Source organism: Grampus griseus (assembly GCF_964374135.1).
Source record: "Grampus griseus genome assembly, chromosome: 14".
In the NCBI taxonomy this organism is placed as follows: Eukaryota; Metazoa; Chordata; class Mammalia; order Artiodactyla; family Delphinidae; genus Grampus; species Grampus griseus.
Window position 1 is genome coordinate 26227735 of NC_139008.1, and position 27139 is coordinate 26254873.

The 27139-nt window shown below is 49.5% G+C and overlaps 1 protein-coding gene across 2 annotated transcripts in view; it reads right to left on the reverse strand.

Moving 5' to 3' along the window:
- Positions 1-27139, reverse strand: part of ABCC1 (ATP binding cassette subfamily C member 1 (ABCC1 blood group)) — a 130503-nt gene that overhangs the window by 11690 nt on the left and 91674 nt on the right. The window contains exons 17-24 of one of the 2 annotated variants that reach the window (XM_082669666.1): positions 24391-24567; positions 22319-22486; positions 20413-20596; positions 13870-13893; positions 10989-11079; positions 8800-8932; positions 5662-5869; positions 3320-3630 (exon numbers count right to left, since the gene is read on the reverse strand). In XM_082669666.1, the coding sequence (XP_082525792.1) occupies positions 3320-3630; positions 5662-5869; positions 8800-8932; positions 10989-11079; positions 13870-13893; positions 20413-20596; positions 22319-22486; positions 24391-24567 (1296 nt within the window). The remainder of the gene's footprint in view (positions 1-3319; positions 3631-5661; positions 5870-8799; positions 8933-10988; positions 11080-13869; positions 13894-20412; positions 20597-22318; positions 22487-24390; positions 24568-27139) is intronic. The other variant, XM_082669667.1, reaches the window with a different exon arrangement.

Here is a 27139-nt window from a genome sequence, read left to right on the forward strand (position 1 = left end):
CTCACTGGAAATGCTGAGGAGCTGTGACACAGGCTGGACTGGTCATCTGAAGACACCTCTATTCTCCTGGACGTGCTGCAGATGTAACACTGCTTCATCAACAGCGGAGGCGGGCAAGCAGACACAGGGTGCTCAGGGACATGGCCTCCTGCCTCCTGGCCTGCGTCGGGTGCCCTGGGCCATTTTGGGGGCAGAGACCTTCCACGGAGAGCACTGAACAGAACAGGTGGCTCTGACAGGGCCTCCAAGGTCAGCCACTTCTTTCTGGATGGCAGCTCACGTGGTCATTTGAACCACAAGCTGGGCAGCCTTCTGGGGCTCCAGAAACTCTGAAAACTCACCCAGGGACCACACCAACCAGGGCCATCTCAGAACAGTGGTTCTGACAATCCCTGCACACGGTCAGATGCTATCTCTTCCTCTGGTGGCAAAATGAAATCCAGACCTCCTGTCTGGCTCAAGGCCCCCTGGCATCTGTCCCCATTACCCTCTCCTGGAATCACCTCCTCTCCCTGGCTTTCTTTCATCCTGGGTGGAAACAGTTCTAAAACATTTTACCTGCTCAATTTATTCCACTTGTCATGTCCTCAGAATTTTATTTCCTCTAAAAAGCTAACCTGAGATTTATTTTTGTTAAGGAATAGCCTGGTTTTTAAAAAATAATTATTAGCTTTCCTTTTAAGCTCTGTTCCAGGAGACATAATCCACCTCGTGGACTCACCTTACTCTTTCAGAGACCAAGACAGTGCCTGGTCTCCTGAGTGAAAATAACTGCCCAACACACACCTGCCTTGTGCCAGGAAGCGGGCTGAGATCCGAGACACTAAGACGTGTGCCGGGTAATTTTCATGGATGCCAAACAGTTCCACAGGCAGAAATGCCTTATTCCAGCAATGTGGAAGCCCAAACAGAATTCCACATCATCTTACCTCTTACATTCCTTTTTCTAAAAATGACTTGCTTTTAAGTTAAAACGGTAATGTATATCCATTTTTTTAAATCTTGGAGTGATATAGACAGAAGGATTAAACATTACATTAAGTCCACAATCCAGAGATAAGCACTATTCAGATTTCAGTATATAACCTTTTAGATCTTTTCCCGAGAAAGAGAGTGAAAGAGAATACATACCCTTACACACATACACCCTTAAAGCCTTTTTTTTTTTTTTTTGGCGGTACGTGGGCCTCTCACTGCCGTGGCCTCTCCCGTTGCGGAGCACAGGCTCCGGACGCGCAGGCTCAGCGGCCATGGCTCACGGGCCCAGCCGCTCCGTGGCATGTGGGATCCTCCCGGACCGGGGCACGAACCCGTGTCCCCTGCATCGGCAGGCGGACTCCCAACCACTGCACCACCAGGGAAGCCCAAAAGCCACTTTTTGAGATGCAACTTACATCCACTGGAAAGTGCACTAAATCTTTACAGCTTTATGGATTTTATGTTTATCTACACCTGCATAGCCACTACCTGATCAAAATCTAGAAAATTCTCTCGTGTCCTCTCACAGTCAACACCCCTTATAGCCACTACTCTGACTTTTACCACATCGTACTTGCCTGTTCTTCAACTTCATAAAAACACAATCACACAAATGTACTCTTTTGTGTTTGGCTTCTTTCGATCAACATAGTATCTCTGAGATTCATCCTCCTTGTGTGTATTTCACTGCTTTTCACTGCTGAGTCATTGTATAAATATACCACAATGTACGTATCCATCCTCCTGTGATGGACATTTGGGGCTATTATGAATCAAGATGCTAAGAACATTCTAGCTTTTTTTTGTTTTTGCTTGATAGATTCTCTTCTTTTGCATATACACTGAGGATTGAGACTGCTGGGTTATAGGACAAGCATATATTCAGTTAAAAGCCATTAAAAAACTAAATTCTCCCATAATCTCAGCCCTTAGAAAGGCAATGTTTTCATTTTTGTGCCTCTCTTTCCAGTCCTGCCCACACACATTATGCACGTGGTCTTAGTTATAATGATAGTGTGCTGACAACATGGTCCTTCGCTAACTTCATTCCCTTTGTTGTTTAAAAATAAAATTGTCAGTGTCGCAACAGTGTCTTCCTAATTCTCCCATTAAAGGCACATAACATTCCATTACCCAGTTGTTCCATGGTGTGCTCAAGGCCCTGCTACTGGCAGATATCTGAGCCGCCTCAAATGCCGCATTTGGCCCATTTTGTTCTCTTGAATTGGGTCCTTCAGGAAATTGTCCAGCCAGGGTGTGAACTCGGATAGCATCTGGGTAAATGCAGCTGGATGACTTTCCAGAAAAGCTGGCACCAATTTAAAGAGAACACAGCGAGGGTCCGGGACCTGCTCTGATTCCACCTTTGTTCACACTCACCAGTCACTGGGCCACAGTGTGGGAGGGTTTGGGCGCTGGCTGACTGGGCCAAGGCCTCCCAGGACCCACACGAACAGGCCACACAGAGTGCAGTTTGAGGTATGGAGCACCTCGTGGTTTCTTACTCTTACTTTGTGCAGCAGTCATTACGCTCCCATCTAAACAGCAGTCCCCCACTAGCAACTGTGCTGCAGCTAACCTCTCAGAGGCAGGAAAGCACAACGCAGCACTGCAGTTACCAGCAAGAGCTTTCGAATCGGGCACGAGTTCACATTCCCAGCTCCCCCACTTGGGCCTCAACATGCTCATCTGTCAACTGGAAGCACCACAGCTGATGTTGACTCAGCTGTCAAATGCTCCCTTGCCCTGTTCCCCTTCCTCAAGCTTATTTTCTGAAATAGAAATGTGATGGCTGGAGCTCCAGTAGCCAACTTGGACCATGAGACCAACTTAAGAACGGAAGGCAAAGACGATAGAACAACACCCCCTCCCCACCCCGAAAAAAAACAACCCACAGTGAAGGAGTCTGGGATATTAACAAACTCATGGAGCTGCCACACCAGCCCTGAAGAGTCTACCTCAAGATTTCTATTACAAGGGAAAAAAATATTTAAGTTGCTGTTATTCATGTCTTCATTATCTGCAGGGGACTTAGGACCTAAAGAATTTCATACTTAAAGGAATTTTAATAATAAAGATGCCTTTATGGCTATAGCTTATTTTCTTTTATAACTTACAGCTTAAAAAAACCCTTATTGCTAGGAAAAAAGGATATTTGGTTATTGCAAGCTAAAAACAATCAACTTAGGTATTCAAAACTGACAAAAATAAATCTAACCCTCCTCCAGCACGTCCTCCACAGCCCCACACTGAGGAAACACAAAACAAAGGGAGCCCTGTGCTCACGTGGAGAGTGATACAGAGCTGGGCTCGTCCTGGACCCTAAGACCCCACCTCTTACCTGGACAAAGAAGTAGATGAGGCCCAGGGGCGGGATGATGACGGCCACCATGGGAGTGGCCAGCAGGATGATGATACAGGCACCAATGACATTGAACAGGGAGCCCATGAACATCTTGATGACCTGCGGGATCATCGAGTCCACTGTGTCCAGCTCCTTGGAGAAGCGGTTCACCAGGTTCCCACTGGGGGTCCGCTCGAAGAAGCTCATGGGCGACCTGAGGACGTTATGCAGCAGGTCCAGGTGCAGGCGGCGCGAGGCGAAGATGCCCCCGACGGACACCACCATGGAGTAGCCGAACACTGTGATACCTACAAACACTCTCGCGTTAAATTCCAGGATGGGAGAGGGACCGGGCTGAGGGCAGGGACGAGTGGCCATGTGACCATGTGGACCAAGCAGCCTGGACTCCCAGCTTCTAATAACAATAATAATGGTGGCAATTATGAATCGAGCACTTAGTATGTACAAACCTCACTGTGTGAGTTTTACATGCATCTAATCCTTATGAGGACCCTGTATAAGTTCTATTAGTACTCATGCCACAGAGATAAGGAAATTGAAGCTCAGGTAGGTGAATTCCTTTGCCCTCAATAGACCCAGCCAATCAGAAGCAGAGCTGGGGTTCCCACGGCAGCAGCCTGCTCCAGCGTCACGCTCTTATCTGTATGCCTCATCCTCTAGACCAGCGCTGTACAGCAGAACTTTCTGTGATAATGGAAATGGTATGCAACTATGCTGTCCCATGTGGTAGCCACTAGCGACATGCGACTATCAAGCATTTGTCATATGGCTAGTGTAATTCTATAACTGATATTTTAATTTTATTTTATTTTTATGAACTGAAATTCAAATAGCCACATGAGGCCAGCGGCTACCATACTGGACAGCACAGCTCTGGAACAGACATTGCTGCTATGGGTCCAGGTCAACATCACACCCTCTCTGTGCTCTCTCTTCTCTTAATTATAATCTGAAGGCCACAGACCCTAGCCCTTTGAGGGAGTTTTAGGGATTAGGAAATTGCCTGCTCTTCTGGTTTTTTCAAAGCCATCTCTTGGAGATCATGAGACATTTATGGTCCCTCCAAACAAGCCACAGTAGGGCACCCTTTCTGTTCAGAGAGGTGATTTCACAGGGATAGAGAAGCTTCGATCTTGGTCTCCTTGATCAAAGAAGGAAGCCATGAGGCAGGGGCTAGGACAACAGACTCTGGAGCCAAATCCTCTCGCTGCCACTCACCAGCCATGGGACCTTCCTTAAGTCACTTAACCTCTCTGCACCTCAGTTTCTTCAACTGTAAAATGGGGGACAATGACACATCTTGTAACACTGCTGAACGTAAAGGGCCCACCTGGCAATGTGCCTGGTACACAAGAAGTGCTCCAAATGCAGAATGTATACACTATTTATCATAAATACATCATTTTTATGAGCACATAAACACATAGCTCAGGGACCATGTAGCGTGGTGGTGAAGAGGATGGGCTCTGAGCCACACTGCCTTGCTCAATGCAAGCTGTGCCATGGATTAGCTTCATGACTTTGGGCAACTTACTTAACCCCTCTGGGCCTCAGTTTCTGCATCTCTAAAATGGGGGAAACATTAGCTCCTACCTCATGTGATTGCTGCAAAAGTAAAATAAATTAAAACACCTTAAAGTGTTTAAAACAGAACCAGGCACCAAGTAAGTGCTCAGTAAACATTAGCTATGACTATTAACGCTGCTGTGTCTAGGTACCTTCATGGGACCACAGGAAGGGTATATGCAGGATTTCTCAACTTCCTCACTATTAACATCTGGGGCTGGAACATCCTCTGCTGTGGAGGCTGTGCTGTGTACTGCAGGACGTTTAGCAACATTCTTGGCCTCTAGATGCCAGTAGTATCCACCCCTACTCTGAAGCTGTGACAACTCTAAGTATCGCTAGATATTGCTAAATGTCCTCTGAGGACAACACTGCCTGCATTATGAACCACTAGTATAAACTAATTCCCACCTTTAGGCAGCAGGCAAAAGTCCACAAATAAGACTTTACAGAAACACCATTACCCTGCCAGAACAATGAGGGGCAAGGGCCCTTGGTTGCCTTCTATTTCTCAACTTTCCTCATCTGTAAAATGGGCACATTGGAGCTCCCCTCCCTTCTGTCTCCTAGGGCCACACGAAACAGAGCGTTCGAGAAACATTCATTCTACAAATACCTCAGTGTCTATTATGCGATAGTTACTATTCATGTGTGTTTGGTTTGTGGGTCTGCAAAACCCTGACAAGCTGGGGGACCCAATCCTGTAACAAGACATGGAAGTGGCTCCAAGTGCCAACAGCAGGGAGGCCCACCTTGAGAAATGCCCAGGGCTCCATAGACGCTCAGCCGGACTTTCGTGTGCTCCTGGGTCCCATTGACGATGGGGTCATCAGTCCAGAGACTGAGCCAATAGTTAGAGGCCAGAGAAGCAACGTGGTTACACAGGAAAAGGAAGATGCTCAGAAAGGAGATGAAAAGTCCTATCGCCTTCATGTAGTCCCAGTACACGGAGAGCTTGACCTGAGACCAGGGAGAGAAGGCATCTTACAGAATGCACCCACCAGCCATGCCCACCCAAGGTCAGGAACTTCAACAGCTTCTGTGGTCCAGCCCCCTAACCTGTGCTCATGCCTACGACCCCCTCCCCCTTAGTTCCTCGGCAAACAAGTCAGCAGCAGCAAAGTCAAGGTTTCTGCCCTCACGGAGCTTCCAGTCAAGTGGCAAGACAGGCTTTCAACAAATCATTGCCCAGATAAATGCATAATCCCAGAGAAGGGCTAGAAGTGGTACATGATTTCATATGAGTATAAAACTGGGCATCCTGACCTAACCCAGGGTGGGGAGGTATCAGAGGAGGTTCTCCCTAAGGAAGGGACATCAAAGAATTAACCAGGTGAAAATGGAAAAAAGGCACTCCAGGCAGAGGGACCAGCATGTGCAAAGGCCTTGACGTGGAAGGGAACCTGAAAGGAGGAAAGGATGGCTGGAGCAACATGAGGCTGAAGAACAGGAACCGGCCAGACCACACAGGGCCTGAGAGATCCTGTCCCGGATTCCGATTTTTACTCCAGGACCATCAGGAAGCCATCAAAGAGTCTGAAGAAAATGGGAAGATGGGACGTGTTGCCTAGCACCCACGACCAAGTGTCACATCCCCCCCACCCCTAGTCCTCTGAACACCCAACACCAATTCCTCCCAATCACAACTGGCCTCCCATTGCTCAGCCCGTTCCCCAACTCCACCAGGTGACAGCTGGGGGCTTCTTTCACTCCTATATCCCTATGGAGCCCAGCATGGGGGCTACGTAATTATGTGTAGCCACTCAAAGGGTGGCTGAACACCACAGACAGGGACAATGTGCTTTGGGCCAGCCTCACACCCAACCCGCTTGGTGTGGTTTCAACAAACTCCAGGTATCTTTCCCTGTGTGTGTGCTCATTGTCACGTCAGGCTTTTCATGCTGAATTTTGGGTCATAAGATAAGCATCATCTGTTTGAGGTGCAATCTGGTTAAAAGGAAGCAGGCGAGGGCTTCCCTGGTGGTGCAGTGGTTGAGAGTCTGCCTGCCGATACAGGGGACACAGGTTCGTGCCCAGGTCTGGGAAGATCCCACATGCCGCGGAGCGGCTGGGCCCGTGAGCCATGGCCGCTGAGCCTGTGCGTTCAGAGCCTGTGCTCCGCAACGGGAGAGGCCACAACAGTGAGACACCTGCGTACCACACACACACACACACACACACACACACAAAAAACAAAAAACAAAAACAAAACAAACAAACAAAAATGAAGCAGGTGGAAAAACAGAGGTCCAAGGTATAACTGAGTGCTTCCTTTTTACTTTCCAAGTCTCTGTGCTATAGATGGAATGTTCGTGTCTCCTCCCGAATTTGTAAGTTGAAATCCTAATCCCCCACCCTCCATGTGACAGTATTAGGAGGTGGGGCCTTTGAGAGGCGATTAGGCCATGAGGGTGGAGTCCTCATAAATGGGATTAGTGCCCTTATAAAAGGGGCCCCAGAGAGCTCCCTCATCCCTTCTGTCATGTGAGGGCACAGCAAGAAGATGGCCATTTATGAACAGGAAGATCTCATTAGACACTGCATCTGCTGGTGCCATGATTTTTGACTTGCCAGCATCCAGAATTATGAGTGACAAATGTATGTCATTTGTTTTTCTTTTTGGATGTGGAACATTTTTAAAGTCTTTACTGAATTTGTTACAATATTGCTTCTGTTTTACGTTTTGGTTTTTTGGCCCCGAGGCTTGTGGGATCTTAGCTCCCTGACCAGAGATTGAACCCACATCCCCTGCATTGGAACATGAAGTCTTAACCACTGGACTGCCAGGGAAGTCCCCAACGTACGTCATTTCTAAGCCACCTCTACCATGGTCTTCTGTTACAGCAGCCCAAAGGGACTAAGACAGGTATTAAAGACAAAGCCCCGGCCGAGACTTTCTCACTGACATACAGGCACACCTCAGAGACATTATGGGTTTGGTTCCAGACCACTGCAATAAAGCAAACATCGCAATAAAGTGAGTCACACGAATTTTCTAGTTTCCTAGTGCATATAAAAGTTATGTTTACACTATACTGTAGTCTATTAAGTGTGCAATACCATTATGTCTAAAAAAACAACATACACACCTTAATTTAAAAAAATACTTGATTGCTAAAAAATGCTAACCATCATCTGGGCCTTCAGTGAGTTGTAGTAGTAACATCCAAGATCACAGATGACAAATATCATAATATAATGTTAATATAATAATAACCAATATAATATTTTATATAGTAATAATAACAACAAATTATAATACTAACGAAAAAGTTTGAAATATTCCAAGAACTACCAAATGTGGCAAAGAGACACAAAGTGAGCAAATGCTGCTGGAAAAATGGCACCAGTGTCCCACGCAGGATTGCCGTAAACCTCCAATTTGTAAAAAATGCAGTCTTTGTTAAGTGCAATAAAGCAAAGCACAATAAAACAGGATCTGCCTGTAATCATAAGGGCAAAAATAGAAATTAAAAAGTGAAAAACAATTTTTTCTGACTACATAATTAATACTCTATAGGGCTGAGTCTGTGATGACCTGAAACCAAGGCACACACAACTGAACCCTGTGAGGTGGGAAGCCCTGATTTAAGGCATCCGGGTCACCTACGGCTTACAAGGGCCCCAGCTGCTCGAAGGAGGCGGTGGTCAGGACGGCAGAGACTACAGATACCAACCCTGGAGTCTGAGTTCTGGGTTCAAATCCCAGCTCTGCCACGCACCAGCTGTGACCTGGGGCAAGTCACCTAGGCCCTCCGGTATGGTTTCCGGCCCTTAAAACAGTACCTTTCGAGGCTCCTTGTGAGGAAGACATGAATTAAGACGACCCCAGCACTCCGCACAGGGTCCAGCCCCCAGGGACACACAGCGACGCGGGCCGTCGCCCTCACCTGCCCAGTCTGAGCCTTGTCTGCCTCCATCAGCTTCCAGGTGTCCTCCTCCACGGGCCTGGGCTTCTGCAGCTCCGCGGTGCTGGTGTGGTGCCGGCTGACATCCCCGCCGTAGGAGGAGCTGCTGAGCTGTCTGGGGAAGCAAGGCACACAGGCGTCAACCGCATGGAGGCCCCGGGCAGAGGTGGGGCCCCAAAGCACCAAACTAGTTCCCCCTTGTGATTTTACACAGGTGACCCCGAGAGGGGAAGGGTCTGGCCCCAGGGCCCCATGGAAGAACCGCTCCTTTATGCAGACTTTATTCAGAAAGCATTTCCTGCCCACCAGTACTCACCAGCTATGCAGATCATGACAGATCATCATTCAGAGCGCTTTCCTCCCTGGGGCAGTCTCTTTCCCTGAGGAGGTGTATGCTTGGGGAATGACATGGGTGTGCGTGCGTGTGCGTGCGTGTGCGTACACGGCTCAGACCCACACAAGCAGAGGGATGGGGTACGATTTCCACCTTGGTCATCAACCCTACTGCCTTCTTGGTTTGCCTGCCTTGATGAAGCGTGTGTGGAGGTCGGAGAAGCCCACGGAGCTGGGAACGGAGGGATGCTCCAGGCTGTGGCCAGTTAGGAACTGAGGAACTGAGTCCTGCCAACGGCTACGTGAGCTTGGAAGCCGACCCTTCCCCAGCCCAGCCTTTAGCTGAGACCCCAGCCTGGCCAATGCCTTGGTTACAGCTTGTGAGAGACCCTGAGCAGAGGAGCCAGCTAAGCTGTGCCTGGACGCCTCGACCCACAGAAACTGAGATGACAAACCACTAAGCTTGTGATCCTTTGCTATGCAGCAATGGAAAACGAATACCCAGTGTTCTGTGTGTTTCTGCTCAGTCCACCCGTGGCTCTCGCAGTCACCTGCCCCTACGTCCCAGGACAGCCTGCAGGAGCCTGCCTCATCTCAGCTAATTCTTAGACTAATTATGCTGGCCACCTGCACAGACCGGGGCAGTGTCCCCTCACCCCCCGGCTGACTCCGGGCAAGGCACTGTTCTAAGTGCTTTACACACACACACACACACACACACACACACACACACACACACAGACACACACAGACACAGACACACACAGACACAGACACAGACACACAGACACACACACACACACACACACACACACACACACACACACACACACACACACACACACACACACGAGCTCATCACCGGTACTGGTGCACCAGCAGAGAAGGAAGGAAGTATGTCCACCTCTTGTGTATGATACAAAGCCAGGCCCAGGAGGGGACCGTGGGCAGGGTTCTGGGGGGCACAGATGCTTGTGCCAATTTCCTTCCCAGCCCATTTCTGTGAAATCCCCCCACCCCAAAAGAAGTAACCCCAGGCGGTCCCAGCTCACCCAAATAACTGAGTGGCATTTACTGAGTGCTGATGGCTTCACAGGCAGCGTATCACACAAGCCTTCCTACAACCCTACAAGGTGAGTGCACCAAAGACCCTATTTGACAACTGAGGAAACTGAGGCACAGGGAGGTTAATGCCGCTCCTCCAAATACCCAATGATCTAACCAAAAGCAACCTTCTTTAAAGCACCGAAGTGTAGAACTTAGAAGCATTGACTCAGAAGCCGAACTCGGGTTCAAATTCAAGCTCAGCTTCTCTGCAGCTGCGTGACCTATGGACAGCTCTCAGTTTGCTCACCCGTAAAATGGGAAGATGACAGTAACTACCTCCAGGTCCACAGACCTTACAGGCCTTGACACTGTGCCTGGCTCCTAACAGGACATAAAACGCAGCCGTCAATATTACTTCTATTTTGAATCAGCTGCTGGTTCTTAAAGCCTGAACGTTCCAGGCCCCTCTGCGTGACTTGAGCAGAGAGCCACAGACACCATGTAGGGAGCTTGAGTGTCAGAAGCACAGAGGGATGGGTAAATCGTGAGGCCTGTGTGAGCCATGCCGTCTCGCAGGAACAGAACCAGGCTTCCCCTTTGGGCCTCTGTTCCCTGGAAAGTGAAGTCCCCCCGCAAGGATTTGGGAGGGAGGCAGAAGCTGAAGGCCTTTTTTGGTAGGTGAACCTCGCCGCGGGCACCTGTCTCCCTCCTCTCCCCCCTCCCCAGGCAGGGGGCAGAAAGTGGTGCCGGGAGAATCCCCAGGGTGTCCCCATCCCCACCCCCCGCCTTACCTCTGCAGTTGCTTCCCCACAGCGTCCGTTACCAGCATGCCGTTCTCCACCTGCTTCATCTCCTTCCCTGGCCTGCCAACACCTGCTAAGCCTGGCAGAAGCGGGGAGGGGGAATCATGGCTTTAAGAGCTGGACACCAAAACCTGTCACCGTGCAGGGAGATGGCAGATAACCTGGCCTCCCGGAAGCTCAGAAAGACCTGCTTTGCTGCAGCCACGGACAGGCTCCCCAGCTGGGCTGCAGGAGATACTGGAACCAGCTTCCTTGGGGCAGGGATGGTGCTTTGCAACCGTCTCGAGGGCCCTGGGCCTGAGCAAGTGCCCTGTGCCAGCAGCGACCAGTAAAATCCAGTTCTGGTGATGGCATCTGTGCTGTGTGAAGCTCGGATAATGGAGCCAGGACACAGTGAACCACATGGGGGAAAGGGCACAGTCCTCTGGTCCCCAAGCATCCCAAGCAGGGGTGAAACCCAAAATAAATGACAACCAGTTTTGACAAGGGCATCAGACACTAGAGTCCCAGATGCCCCCAGCCAAGAGTTAACCCTCTGTTTGCCGGATCAAGGGGAGGGCCTGAAGATCGGGGTAAGGGGTACCTGGGACTGCTATAGGGCAGTGGCTGCTTTTCCAGTAATAAGGAACTATTTCAACACTTCAACAACTGATACAGCCACCACGGGGCACCATACCAGCCGGATATCTGCCCCAATCCCAGGAAGTATCTGCCCAGCATCAACAATGATCACCGTCACCTTAAGAACGGTGGCTAACATTTATCGTCAGCCACTGTGCTGTGTTGAAATACAGTCTCTCCTTTAATCTTCCAGCAACTCAGTGATACGTTTATTACCGCCCACTTTGCACTGATTTCCTCACTCTTTGATGCCAGGACAGAGAAAGCAGGAGAGAGAAGCATAAAGTAGGGCTCCAAAGGACTGACCCTGGAAGAGGAGGGGATGCAGCACAGACGTTATATGAGGGGATAAATACGCAGCCAGCAGTGACCCTGAGAACATGCTGATGTGACATGAATTAAAGCAGAATCCAGAAAGGCAGGCTCTCTCAGGCATCAGCCACAGGAAGAAACAGAAGATGGAAGGGAACCAGGGCTGGGGGTCATTCCTGGGTTGATGGGAGGAGCTCTGAGCTGGTGATTCTCAATCTTGGCTGTGAATGAATCACCCAGGATGCCCTGGGCCAGCCAGGTCCCTGCACTGACTCTGCCAGGGAGGCCAACCTCCATGCTGAGAGCACAGTCAGGTAGCTGGGACGTGTGAGAAGTGTCCTCTCACGTCCCAGCTGTGGGTACTGCAGAAGGAATGAACCTCTGAGCCTCAACTTCCACATCTGCAAAATGGGAGCAACAACAGCACCCGCCCTCATTAGCGGGAGGGCGAAATGAGGGTGTGCCTGGTGCTCGGGAAATGTAAGATGCTGATGAGGCGCTTACTGTTATATCTGCATCTTTAAACGTGTCCCACAGGTAATTCTGGGGCACAGCCAGGACCGAGAATCACTGCTTTAAATGTTTCTTTAAATATCAGCATCCTTTTTTTTTTAATTGGAAAAAAACCCCTAAAACAAACAGAAAAGAAGACTGATAACAAGCGGGACTTCCCATGCAGCCGCATGCAGACAGTGCTCATATACATGCACAGCACTGGGGCCCAAGCCCGGCCCTGACTGTCTTGCTCTGTGCAGGGATGGGGATGCTTTAAAACACTCCCAGAGACACCTGTCCTGCGGTGGGTGCTTCAGAGAGCCGTCTGTCCTGCACGGCTGCCCAGGGGCCCTCTGGGAGCCTCAACTTTCCCTCCCCCTCCTGTTTTCCCCACACAGTAGAGGCCCCCACATTGGCCTCCATGGCTGCCTCCCCGTCTTCTCCACCCAGTTAGCCCACAGGTGATACGCCAGCTGGAAAATACTCGTCTGCAAGGGAGGGACCGAGAGTCCTAGGAGGGAACCAAATGTGTGTGCCGCAACACCCCATAATTTTCAGGGGCTTAGTCCCCTTCCTCCCGAGTCTCCCAGGCCTGTCTGCCAGGATGCCCAGGCTCCCCGCCAAGGGGGAACCTGCCCAAGGCCAGCCTATCAGAACCCCTCCCCCCAGCACTTTCAGCCAGGGATCAAAGATCTGTACAACTGCTCTGTCCTAAAGGAGTCTCATGCCCAGAGTTCCCACTGCCTGAGTCCTGCTTGTTCAGTTTTGCCTTTGATTTCTGAGCTGGCTGTAAACACCCTTGTTTAACTGGCTGGAGTTGGCTCCTGTGGCTTCCAAAAGGGGCCTCTGTCTGGACCCTCAGCCACACGTACCGGTTACGGAAGACAGGAGGGAGGGATCTGCTCTGGTGGCGGGTTCACACTTTTCTGTCACTAGAGAGAGCCAGGGCAGCCTTCTCTGCTGAAGTTCTTCTAGAAACATCCCACCTCCGGTGCCCCAGCCACCTGCAGCTACTCCATCAGGAACCCATCACCCCGGTGCTGTGTTGGCCTGCCTGGGTCTTGATCATGCCCAGGAGGTACGGGTGGGGTCGTTATAATCAAACTGTTACATTCATGGTCCACCTACTGTGTACCAGGCATTTCGCAACCAGGATCTCCTTCAAGGCATGCTGGTCATGGTCATTTGACCTGCAAAGATGGTAAAGCTTAGCTGAGGTCACTCAGCCGACCTGTAAGAAATCTGGAGATTCGAACTGTATCCCCAAGGGTCAACCACAAAGCCGGGCACAGAGCAGGTGCCCAATAAATGCTGGAGGAATGATGGAAAGGGATGGAAAGGCAGACATTCAAGGGTCCCTTCCCAGGCATGCAGCAGCAGGACAAGCCCATCTGCAGCCTCATTCTGCAAGCACAGCCCACTCCACCTCGCTGTCACTGACCTTCCTCATCCATCACACTGGTGCCTGGGAATTCACAAGACCCAAGAAAGCGTTAAGTACCAAGGTAAAGCCCCCCAGCCTTGAGTTCCCCCACTTAAATGCCCAGAGGGTTTGGATGAATGTCTTTCCTTAAGGGTGAGGGGCAAGGACAGCTGAGGGACCTGCTGCATTTGTGCCTCAGTTTCCCCATCCCACGTGTTCTGGGCGCATCCCTGACAAGTGCACTGCCTGGGCCAGCCCCCTACTCTAAAAGCTGCAAGTGTTCAAACATAAAGAGAGCTAGAAAAATGCAGACAGACCTTCTGTCTTCATGCCTATTTTCCGGGCACCACAGGGAGAGAGAGAAAGTATTACAGACCGCAGGGCAGGTGTGCCAGCTGGGAGATGGCACAGGCCTCTCACCAGCCCACAGCCTCTGCTTCTTCAAGGACACGAACACCTTGCTCTGAGCCAGCTCCACGTGGAGAGAAGGGGGAAGAGGAGGTGACTTGGCTTAGATATCATCTTGGACCCTCCAGGCTGGGACGGGGACCCCATCTCAGGGTTCTTCCAGCTCCCCAGGCTCGCCTCCAGCACCACGTTTAGCACGATGATGTCCCTGATTATTTAGTGTTTGTCTCCCCCATCATACTGTGAACTCTTGAGACCATTCCTAGGTCTTATCTACCACTCTACTCCCAGCACCTGGTGCATCCGATGGTCATGTGGGGTTGCACAGGATGTGCACTGCACAATCCAAGGGGCACCATTTCATATGGTGGCTCATGTACCAGATGTCCCCGTGGCACACAGCAGATAAGCAGATGGACGGATTAACAAACGAGTGGCCAAGGGAACGAGCAGAGCCACCTTCCAATGCCAGAAGGGGCACAGTATGGGCCACAGTGGTGCCACCTCCTAGCCTGAACCCACAAAGATGGTTTCTAAACCAGTCCTGAGAGAAATGGGCAATACCAGCTCATGGCTCTTTCCAATCTGGGATATATACACAGATGTGTTAATGTCCGATGGTTACGCAGGGCATGCCTTAAACAATCAAGATGCAACTCATTCAGTCACATATTTAACACATTTCCTGAGTATCCACTCTGCGCCAGGCACTGTTCTCAGCCCTGGGGATACAGAGGTGACCAAGAAAACCTTCCTGGAGCTTAAATTCCAAGGGAGAAGAAGAAATGATCAAGTAGTAGATCCAGAACATACCGTCAGGCAGTGTTAAATGCTACAAAGAAAAATAAAGCAGGGGAAGGAGAAAATATGAATGGTGGGGGGTTGGGAGAGGGAGGGTGCTATAAAATAATAAAGAAGCAAAGACATAAAACTTGCAACCCAATGACTCTTCTTTGAGTACTTCTAAGCACCAGGGACAGGCCTGTGATACTAGTAAGCCAGGCGCCACCCCAGCCCTTGAACCACATACCTAAGCACTGCCCGGGCCGTGTGTTCAGCCAGCCACTGACCCTCAAGGCGGGCACCTCGCAGGCTCGCTGTTTATTCTCAAGAAGGTTCTGGAACTCAGCTTGGGCAAGAGCCAGCAGGCAAGCCTCCCCCTTGAGGGAAGAATTCAAGTCACTGCTTTACAGTCAACGGCTGGTTTTTGACCAAAAACGGAATCGATCGGCTACATCACCCAGCCCTATCCTCCCGCCTCGGCCCTGCAAGTTCTTCAGACTCAAAAGGGGAAGAAACACGGACACTGAGGACAGCAGGGAGGAATGTGCCATCTGTCTGACAGACTCTCCAGCTGCTGTTCGGTGCTTACAACAGACTTCTGCAACACGGGGAGGTGCCTGGGGCCTGACGTTAAGAAACAAAAGAGGGACAGGAGAACTGATGACAAAAGCACGCCCTAGGACCCTGCTCTTCTCAGGGAAAAGGTCCTGGGCTAGAAAGACAGGTGGGAAAGGGGCCAAATGCCAACGCAGTTCCCCTCTGGGCAGTGCAAGAGCAGAAGGATGTTCTTTTTTGCTGGTTCTTGGAGCTTTTCTACACTTTGCCATTGTCTACACGGAGCACATGGTGATTTTATAATCAGGTAAAAAAAAAAATTCCCCAAAAAATCTGAAAAAAGGGAAAAAAATGAGTGACAAGGTTGAGAGATGTCTCGAGTAAGGTTCTGAAAAGCAGCCAGGTCGTTGGAATCAAAGTCTTTCTCCCAAGATGACAAGGGAAGAACCTGGGCAGAGAGAAGTCAAAGCAGAGTGGATTTCACACCCTCGGCTCTACTGACATCGTGGGCTGGGTCATTCTCCGTTCCTGGGGGACACAGGGGGTTGCCCCGTGCACTGCAGGTTGTTTAGCAGCATCCCTGCTCTCTCCCGACTAGATGCCAGGAGTGTCCCCCTCCACCCACACTGTGACAACCAAACATGTCTCCAGACATTGCCAAGTGTCCCTGGGAGGCACAAATGTTCTCTACTGAAAACCACCATTCTAGGTTTTAGGTTTCTAATAAAGAAACCAGAGAAAATGAAAATGTTCTATACCTTCCAAGTACAAGGTTAACGAACTACTTTGTAACTCTCTTTGCAACCAAAACCAACAAACAGAAAGTCTCCTAGAAACAGGATCATGCATATCCCTGGGGAGGGGTCAGTCTCCCCCGACCCCAGGCCTAGCTACTATTCCCCGTTCCAGGGAGAAAGAATCCCCTCACAGCAGACACTTGTCCTTCAGCCTGTGTGTTCTAAAAAAGACCTGATTAATCCAATGAGGAAACAAAAGTTTCCCTTTAGAAGGAGCCAAAAATGTGGTTCAAACAAATCCAAGGTCACTGGCACTCAGAGTTGACTACAGCTGAGCAAGTCTGGACCCTGACGCCAAGCCTTATCGCTGGGGCCCCTCCACAGAGGTGGAAAGAAAGGGGGGAGGGCGTTTGATTTTTAGACCCATGGACAGAAGACCTCTGTGACCTGTCCAGCTTGGGGATGGGTGGCTGAATTGGGGAAATAAACCCACAGTGGAGCTAGGGTGGTGGATGGTATTTTCACCACTAAATTAAGTGCTGACGTGCACACAAAACTATTTTTTTTACTGGCAGCATTCCATGTTCTGCATAACCTGCTTTGGATATGCGGGCGGCTGGGGCGGAAGGGAAGGGAAAAAACTCAACAAGATATAAGGACAGTCCCTGCTCAGCTGGATAGAAAGGGGAGACAGAGACCTCATTCTGGGAAAAAGATTCAGATAAACCCACACACGTCACTTTTAGAAAGCATAGAGGGTTATTTTTGCCTACATGCAGCCCACCAAGCAGGCCGGTGAAATACAGTGATCTTGAAGTTGCCACCACCCATCGTGTGACCTTGGCTTGACTTGGGCTAAGAGACAATCTGAGGAAGGAGACTCTGCAGCAAGAGGAAAGCAGCTTAGACTTACAGCAGAACCTTCCAACCACAGGAGCATGAACATGTAGAAACTCATTCCAACCTAGAGTTTAAATGCTGGAGGGAGCGTCAGCTATCTTGCACTGGCAAAAGAAAATACTTTTCTTTTAAAACCCCTAGGGTTTGTAGCAGCACTATTCACAATAGACAAAAAGTGGAAACAGCTCGAATGCTCGTCAGCTGATGAATGAATAAATAAAACGTTGTGTGTCTACAATTCATCAATCAGAAGAAATGAAGTGCTGATGCAAGCTACCACAGACAGACCTTGGAAACATCAGGCTAAGTGAGAGAAGCCAGGCACAAAAGACCACGTTAAAGAATTCTGTTTATATGAAATGTTCAGAGTAAGACAAATCTATACAGAAAGCAGACTTGAGTGGCGGTCGCTTTGTGATGTATAGAAATATCAAATCACTGCACTGTGCACCAGGAACCAGCATAGCGTTGCAGGTAAATTACACTTCAAAAAAAACCAAAAGAGAGGGTTTCCCTGGTGGCGCAGTGGTTGAGAGTCCGCCTGCCGATGCAGGGGACACGGGTTCGTGCCCCGGTCTGGGAAGATCCCACATGCCGCGGAGCGGCTGGGCCCGTGAGCCATGGCCGCTGAGCCTGCGCGCCCGGAGCCTGTGCTCCGCAACGGGAGAGACCACAATAGTGAGAGGCCTGCGTACCACAAAAACAAAAAACAAAAAAACAAAAAAACTACGAGGACTCCAGCAATCTCTAACACAGAGGAATGAAGGTGTGCACTCTTGCTGTGTGCGCTCCCCTTTCTGACATTCAGTGGCTTCCTGCTGCACTGAGAACAAAACCCAAACTCCTCACTCTGAAGGCCCCGAAGGGTAACCACCCACCCCCCTGCCAGCCTCATCTCCCACCCTGTCCCTTGCCCACCACGGTGTGGCCACACTGGCCTCTTCTCTGTTCCTTGAACAGACCAAGCTCACGCCGGGCTGAGGCCTGTGCTGTTCCGTGTCAGAACACTGTTCCCCACAAAGGGCTACCCTGACCACCCTGCCTGAGTTGCCCGAACCCCCATCACTCCCCAGCCCATTACCCTACGTGCTTTCCTTCACAGCACTTAATGCTGCATGACACCATCTTCATCTGCTGATTGCTTACTGCCTTTCTCTCTCACTAGATTCTGAGCTCCACGAGGTCAGGATTTGCCTATATTTTGTTCACTTCTGTCTCCTCAAAACCTAGAACGGTACTGTTATGGGCTGAATTATACTCCCCCCACCCAACTAAATTCATATACTGAAGTCCTAACCTCCAGTATCTTGGAATGTGACTGTACGTGGACATACAGTCTTTGTAGATGTAATAAGTTCAGGTGAGCTCATGAGGATGGACCCTAATCCTATATAACTGGTGTCCTCATAAGAAGGGGAGATTTGGAGATAGACACACCACAAGGAGAAGAACACCATGTGAAGATGAGGGTGGACTGAGGTGATGTTTCTGCAAGGAATGCCAGAGATTGCCAGCAAACCACCAGAAGCTGGGGTACAGGTATGGAACCCTCACAGCCCTCAGAAGGGACCAACCCTGCTGACACCTTGATCTCAGACTTCCAGCCTCCAGATCTGTAAGAAAAGGCATTTCTGTTGTTTAAGCTACTCAGCTGATGGTACTCTGTTACAGTAGCGCTAGGAAAATAATACAAGCACTTAACACGTATTAGGTGCTCAGTAAACACCTACTGAATGACTAAATCAATGAATAGTAAATAGCTTTCTTAGTGATCGGCCCCATTCACAGGGACAGGGACCCGCCTGCCCCAGGCATAGAAGGGACAAGCTTCTTTAAGCCTCAGTTTCCTCACCAGTGAACTGGGAACCACATCCTACCTCTTTCATGAAAAGCTGGTAGGAGGAGCCAACAGGATAACCCCTGTTGAGGACAGAAGCCCCAGTAAGTAGTCAACAACCATTCACTGTTGTGTGTCTTTACATCACAGACACCTCGATGACAACTCTGCCCACAGGAGTTGTGCAACGAGGCAGTCCTGCAGCCCCACCCTGGGGGACAGCCAAGCTGAGACCTGTTTGGGGACTAAGTATGTAACAAACACACCCCAGACACTCAGGGAGTCTGTAATTAGCTCCTGAAAGAGGGAGATCGGAGTAGGACAGGTGACCTCTCTTTAGTTCCACTCTTTTTAGCAACAGCTGAACCCAAAGCAGAAGAGGCATCAGGTGACCTCTTCCCTCTCCGTATTAACTCAGGTCGAGGCTCCGAGGAGGACCGGCAGAGGATCCATTCCAGACACCAATCTGACATAAACACAGGGGAGCCTGGAAAGGCTACCAACCAATTTCCTGAATTTTAAACCGACGAATAAGAGAGAGAACAGGATTCTCATAAGCCTCACCCCATTTGCTTCAAATAAAGACAGGATGAGCTCCCAGCCCAGAATTCAAAGCGTACCTCTGGGACTATCCCTGCTCTCAGAGTCCTGACATGGGAGGACAGAGCGGGTGTGGTGGCTGGGAAGCGGGCAGGTCTACCTGGACCTGGTAGATGCCAAGTGCATGGGGACATCAGAGGGGCACGCTTCCCAGGGGAGTAATAACAGCAGCTGTCATTGGTACCGTGCCAAAGGCTCCAGTAATCTAGCACATGCATTCCACACCAAGTGCCAGAAGGTTGGTTCTGTTGTTACACTGCTTTATCAACAACGGCCTGACATCACACAGCTGGAAAGGGCAGCAGCTGGGGTTTGAAGCCAGGTCCTGCCAACTTCCAGCCTGCAGGCTCTGCCACCACGTATGGCCTCATGACCCTCACATCTATCTGTTCTGGATTATGGCACATATGCCATTGGCTTCTCACAGCCTCTTGGGAGCCAGGAGGACTGTAACTATCACTACCTCCATTTTTGCCACCGAGACCCTGACACTCAATAGGCACAGAGCCTCATCGCAGAAAAGTGTGCGGACTTGCGTCCAGCTCTGCTGACCCGGCTATAAAGCACTGGGGCCCCCTCTCAATTCAGCCCAGAAAGTCCTTCCAGATGGTTCCTCAGGGTGCCTGGCCCAACCCCCCATCTGATGCCCTGATGAGCTGCTAGGGTGGCTGGTGGGAACCTCCAGGGGACAACTGGGGCTGGACAAGGCACCACCCACGCCGGGGCCCCGCGCGGCCCTACCGTCGTCGGGCTCCCCCTGCTCCTGCTCGGCGCTGGCGTATGTGCGCAGGAACTCGGCAAAGGCCCCGTCCCGGGCCAGCAGCTCCTGGTAGGAGCCCATCTCGGAGATCTTGCCACCACTCATGACGATGATGACATCCACCTGGGGCAGGTAGCTGATGCCGTGCGTGACCAGGATCCGCGTCTGCGGGCAGAGCCACGGCCACATCAGCTCATGCACGCGAGAGGGAAATTCCCTGCCCCCCTCCGCCCACCTGGACACAGATCTCAACTCTGAGGTTGGACACGCGCCTGGGATGCAAGCGTGCAGAAGCATTCCAATCCGCACGTGCTTTCATTCAACATGCATTGGCCGGGAGCTGGGGTCGGGGAGGGCAGCAGGGAGGGAAACAAAGATTTCTGCCCCAGATTCCAGGGTCGGGGGAGAAATGACCAACGTAAGTAAAACACTGTGCTGGATGGTGAGCACACATTAGCAAAGGGGAAGGGATATCGAGGTAGTTAGGGGTGGTGAATTTTAACAAGGGTTATGGGGGAGGTTATTTTTAAACAAAGATCTGGAGGAGAGGGAAGGAGGGAACCATGCATGTGCAGATGAATAAAAGAATGACACTGCTGCAAAAAATGTGCAGGCAGTAGCTGAATTTTTTTCAAGTTTCTCCCTCCCCGAAGAGAGTACAGAGTTTTGTACATGTGTATACATTTTATCTAACTATCTCAAAGTTTGGGAGGATGTTCATCAAACTGTTTACACAAGTTGGCAAACTTTTTCTTAAATGGTCAAATGGTAAATATTTCCAGCTTTATGGGCCCTCTGGTCGCTGCCAGGTCTGAAGGCAGCCATACACAAGACATAAACAGATGGGCTGGCTGTGATCCAATAACGCTTTATTTATGGAAGCTGATACGTAAGTTTAATGCAATTTTCCTGTCACAAAATATTTTTCTTCAGGTTTTCTCCAAGCAGTTAAAAAACGTAAAGACCATTCTTAGCTAGTGGGCTGCCCAAGAAACAGGCAGCAGGCCAGATTTGCTGGCCCCTGCTTTCCACAGAGGAGCTAGGGCTGCAGGATGAGGGAGAATCATTTTTTTAACTTTACATATGCTCTCGTACTCTCTGGTTTTGTTACTATGGACATATGTTACTTTGACAACAGCAAAAAGATTTTTTTTACTATTTAAAAATTATACAGAATTTTTGTGGTGTGCATGGGAATGCTTACAACACATTAAGTGGCATGAGGTTTACTATATCTAGGCATGATGTGATAATCCTATTAAAAAGCTTATATACACAGCAAAAAGACTGGAAAGAAATACAAAAATCTCCAAGTGGGGGGATTATGCATAACTGCTTTTGTTTTTCTCCTCCGTGGTTTTCTGAATTTGCTACATTTTTCCCACGGGCATGTCTTACTTTTTTAATGGGGGAGGGGGAAGAAGAGCCAGTTAACCTCCCTCTCCTATAATTCCCCTAAACAAATAAATTAAAAAGTAATAAAAGAGGAAAGGAACCGTTTCCTGTCACGTTAAGGTGTGGTGGCAGTTTTCCTGCTCAAACCTCTGTCCCTCAGCCCATGGCCATCTCAGCAGGGAAGGGAAAGCGGCCTCCCTGCTGACAGGGGATCTTGGGGTGGGATTTCCCTCTGCGAAGCCACTCCCCGTTATTTAATCAGGAAGAGAGGCTTCTTTTGGCCAAGTGGAGGCAATGACTTCCAGTCAGTGCCGAGGACGTCCGCCTATAAAGACAAGAGCAAGAAGGCTGTCCCGGGAAGGCTGCCAAGGGAAGGATTAGACACATGTTCTCGAGTCCAGTTAAGTTCAGGTATCCCAAAGGGGACACACTGCGACTTGACCAAAGAGCGACGGCCAGACCCAGACCCCGAGCCACACGTGCAGCAGGTACCTTGTTCTTCAGCATCCCCTTGGGGCCAACCACGTTTTCAAATATGTGCTTCCCCACGTGGGCGTCCACTGCCGAGAGGGGATCGTCAAAGAGGTAGATGTCGGAGTCGCAATACACGGCCCGGGCCAGGCTCACGCGTTGCTTCTGGCCACCAGACAGGTTCACGCCCTGGGGAGAGACACGTTAGAAGGGTGGGCCTCCTGGGAAGCAGAGACAGACAGAGGGGGCCACCTGCTCGGGATGCAGGAGACGGCGGCCGTAGGCCCTTCAGGGCTGCACCCGCCACCCACGGATGGAGCAGGTGGCAACGGCGTGAGATCACAGCTGCACCGATGTGGGTTCAAGTGCCGGCAGGGGGTGCGGCCTCAAATGTAAAACAGGCAAAGAGAAAACCTGAGCCTCCGGGCACTGCTGAGCAGGGTACTCGGCACAGTTGGGAAAGGGAGGCCGGTGGCACCAGACAGTGCTGGCTACAGGGAGGGCTCCTGATCTTGGAGTCTGGTTCTCACTCTGGATCACTCACTGGTGAAGCCACACAGTCAAGGCAGGCTGTGCCCTGGGGGTGCTGCAATCCAGTCTGTGTCCCACTCGCCGGCAGGAAGGGCACCATTTTCTAATTTGAACCAGGGGGCATGGCCCACACAGCCCTCCTGCAACAGATAACCCAGCATGACTTCCATATCTGGCTGGAATCAAAGTGGACATGGGCTAACTGCCCAGCCCCTCTCCCAAGAGATGCCCACCCTCTCCATGCTCTGAGGTGGGGTCCTGGTAGCCAGGTTCATTTTGAGGGTCCCTCTGGCCACAGCTTGTTGGCCCAGGGCAGACACCAGACCCAAACTAAGCCAATCATGTCCTCTCCCTCCAGAATTTGGTACTGGGACCTAAACAGCGAAAGTGAGGAGTCTCCAAGTGGCAGAAACAGACACTTGTGAAAAAAAGGGACAAAGCTGTGCAGAAAAGCAGAGACAAAAGACAGAGGAGAAACCAGGTTGCCTGTCCCAGGTTGCCTGTGAGCCCCACCACATTCCAGCCCTTGGATTCCAGGAAATGCATTTGTATCCTTAAACTCAGTTCTCACTGAGTTATTTTCTGCTTATACTAGCAATAACTCAGGCTCCTTTTCTACTTAAAAATCCAGAAAACCCTAGTAATTTGTTTTTTCTTTCCAAGGAGCTGCAGATTTCCCTCAAATAAAAGAAATCATTCACCAACTAGGAAAGCTGGTGGAGCCACTGGCTTGTAACTAAAAGCAAAGATGGGAAAGCTCTTCGGTGCAGCTGTAGAACATTCACACTCCCCGAGCGCACACCACGTAACCACTAGGGGGCACTCGAGCAAGCCAGCCAGGCAGCGGGGAAAGCACATGCAAAGGCCCTGAGGTGGGAAGGGGCTCAGGCAAGTCTTTTGGCCTCCTTTTCCTCAACCATTACATAGGGTTAACAGTAAATCCCATCTCGTGGCTTGCTGTAAGGACAAAATACGTATAAAATGTTTAGCACAGTGCCTGGCTCATAGTAATTACTCAGTAAGTGTTAGCTATTGTATTATTTTTACCGTTATCACAGTTTTGAAAGGAACTGTGGACATTTGAATCATTGACACCCCTCTTCTCTGTATAGTGCCCTTGGTCATGTGACAAAGTCACATGACTGCAAAGGTAGAGTGCACTTCCTGGTCCCTTGTCTTTGGGCTCAACCAAGTGATTTGCTTTGTGGGTAGAAAGGACAGTGTGCTTTAAGGGACATCACTTTTTTTTTGTTGTTCTCTTGGGCTTCTGCTGCCGCCATTAGAAGAGCTTCCCCCCGCCCCGTGGAGCTGCTGCTCCCTCACCTAGGCCCTAGCAAGAAGCTACGTGGGGAGACCTGAGCCAACCCACAGCCTGGAGCCAGGATCAGCTGGCCGGCAACATGGAGCAGAGCCACCCAGCTGAGCCCAGCCTGGGTCACCAGTCACAGTCGACTCACCCATAAATAGGAGAGTAAGTGTTTAACATCATAAGCCATTCAGATTTTGTAGTTGTTACACAGCAACAGCTGACTGATACGGGGGCCATGCTGAAGGCTACTGACCTTCTCACCAATCTCTGTCCGGTCCCCACTGGGCAGGATTTCCAGGTCTGGGAGGAGGGCACAGGCTTCTATCACAGCCTTATAATACCGTTCCTGTAGCTGGCGTCCAAAAAGGATGTTTTCTCGGAGAGAAACATTCTGAATCCAGGCCTGCTGGGGGACGTAGGCCACTGAACCCTAGGAGGAAAGCGGAGAAGGCAGCAAGACCGACAGACTTGGTGAACAAGACAGCAGCCGGCCTACCCACCCACCAGGAGGGCCCTGCTTCACAAGACATTTTCATCATATCTATGGTTTTAACAAGAGGAAAGCCGAGTCCCAAAGGACTACAGTCACCAGGGCTGGGACCAGAGCCCATACTAGGTCAATCACTAGCCCCAACATTAGGAGTTCGAGAGCTGAAATCCTCGTTGATGAGATTACACTTACATGTTTAGTAACTATTCACTGAGTGCCTACAGCAGCGAACAAAACACTTAGCTCCACTATACTGTACACCTGTAACTTATAAAATATTGTACATCAACTATACTTCAATTTAAAAAATTGAAAAAGAAATTAAAAATAAATTTTAAAATAAACAAAAACCTCCTAACTCCAAAGAATGGGAAGTACCTGAATGATAAAAGAAAATGGTTTGATTATTGTTGTGGTAAATGCTAAGAGAGAAAAATATGAGACTTTTAAAAAGTCCTTTAAAAAGGGAGACTTAACCTATAATGGAAAAGAATCTGAAAAAGAGTGTATATATACACATACAGCTGAGTCACTTTGCTGTACACCAGAAACTAACACAACATTGTAAATCAACTATACATCAATTAAAAAATAATACATTTTTTTTTAAAAAGGGAGACTTAGGGACTTCCCTGGTGGCACAGTGGTTAAGAATCCACCTGCCAATGCAGGGGACACGGGTTCAAGCAGTAGTCTGGGAAGATCCCACATGTCGCAGAGCAACTAAGCCCGTGCGCCACAACTACTGAGCCCACGCGCTGCAACTACTGAAGCCCATGAACTCTAGGGCCTGTGCTCCGCAACAAGAGAAGCCACCACAATGAGAAGCCCGTGCACCGCAATGAAGAGTAGCCCCCGCTCGCTGCAACTAGAGAAAGCCCGCACGAAGCAAAGAAGACCCAGCGCAGCCAAAAATAAATTTAAAAATTTTTAAATAAAATAAAAAGGGAGACTTAGTCTGAGACATCAGGGAAGGAGTCCTTGAGGAAATTTCCTTGATGAAATTTAACCAAGGATGTCTGTATAAAAATTGTCCATTTCTAAAGTCTTTGTTTCCATATAATATCAAGTGTCAAAAGTGGCACAAGAATAAAGGCTAGGGGGAGGGCACTTGTTTTACATATTTTTGTAATTGAAAAAAAATTTTACGCAAGCACCGACAGGTGAAAATAATTTGGTCTGATCAAGAGAAGAGGGAAGAGCATTTCAGTCGGAGGAACAGCACATGCAAAGGCATGGAGATGAGTGGAACTCGGCAAGTTCAAGGAACAAGAAGCCTGGTTGTGACAGGAACATGCTGTGAGGGGAAGACAGGCAGGAATGAGCTGGGAGGCAGGGGAAGGCAGGGGGGCTGGTGGTCCTAGTGAGGGGTATGGGCTTCACTGCAAAGGCAAAGGGGAGCCATCAAAGTTTCTTCAAAAAGGGATTCTAGGAGGACAAGGCTGGGAATGGAACCCAGGTCACCCAACTCTTCTCCTTCATTCTGAGATAAATAACCAAATTGCTGACTCCAGTCTCCTAACTTAAAGGGGCCAAATTATCACAAAACCTCACTGTACAACCCACAGATAATTCAGACACAGTATGCACAAGCCCTACCAACTAAAATATTTAGAAAAAAATAAACGTTTTAGACACATTTCTAACACTCCCCTTACCAAGGCAAAATAACCAGTCACAAATAAATCTATAACCTTATCAAACCAAATACTCAAGCACCCTCACTTTTTAGAGCCATCATATCTTTGTATTTAAAGCGTTTTTACTTGAAAACAGTGGTTCTCTCCTGGGGGCAATTTTGTCCCCCAGGGGACATCTGACAATGTCTAGAGACACTTTTGGCTGTCACAACTTGGGGCTGCCACTGGCATCTAGTGGGTAGTGGTCAGGGATACTGCTAAACATCCTACAATGCACATGACAGCCTCCACAGCAGAGATTACCTGGCCTGACATATCAATAGGGCTGCAGTTGTGGAAACCCGGGGTTAGTGAAACAGAACGCAATGTGGATCCCACCGTGATTTGGAATTTTCTTCCGTTAACCTAGCTCACATTGCCCATTAATCTTACTTTATAATGTATATTTGAAAGTAATGATAGATCATTTCTTAAAACAAGGGCTAAATGTCATTAGTCTGGACCCAACTATTGTAATATATGCTTTCTCTAAGGCACACTAGGCTCAAGGGCATCATATAATCAGCAAAGGATTTTGCTCTGAAATGAAAACAATGGCACAAACCAGCATCCCCAAAAGCAGATTCCAGGAGACAGTAATTTTAGGGATTTACGGAGTTGCTACACCAAACAACCAAAAGATGCAGACAAATGTGTCTGGGACACGCTGGATTAACCAAAGTTAAATAGGTTTTTTCTCCTTGCAGGACTTCTCAGAGCCTTTACTTTATTAATGTTTCTTATAAGTCTCCAGGAGGGAGGGAATCAGAATACGCAGTATTTCCCAAGCTTGTTTGAGCCCAGGACTCTTTATTCCCCAAATGTCCTGCAAG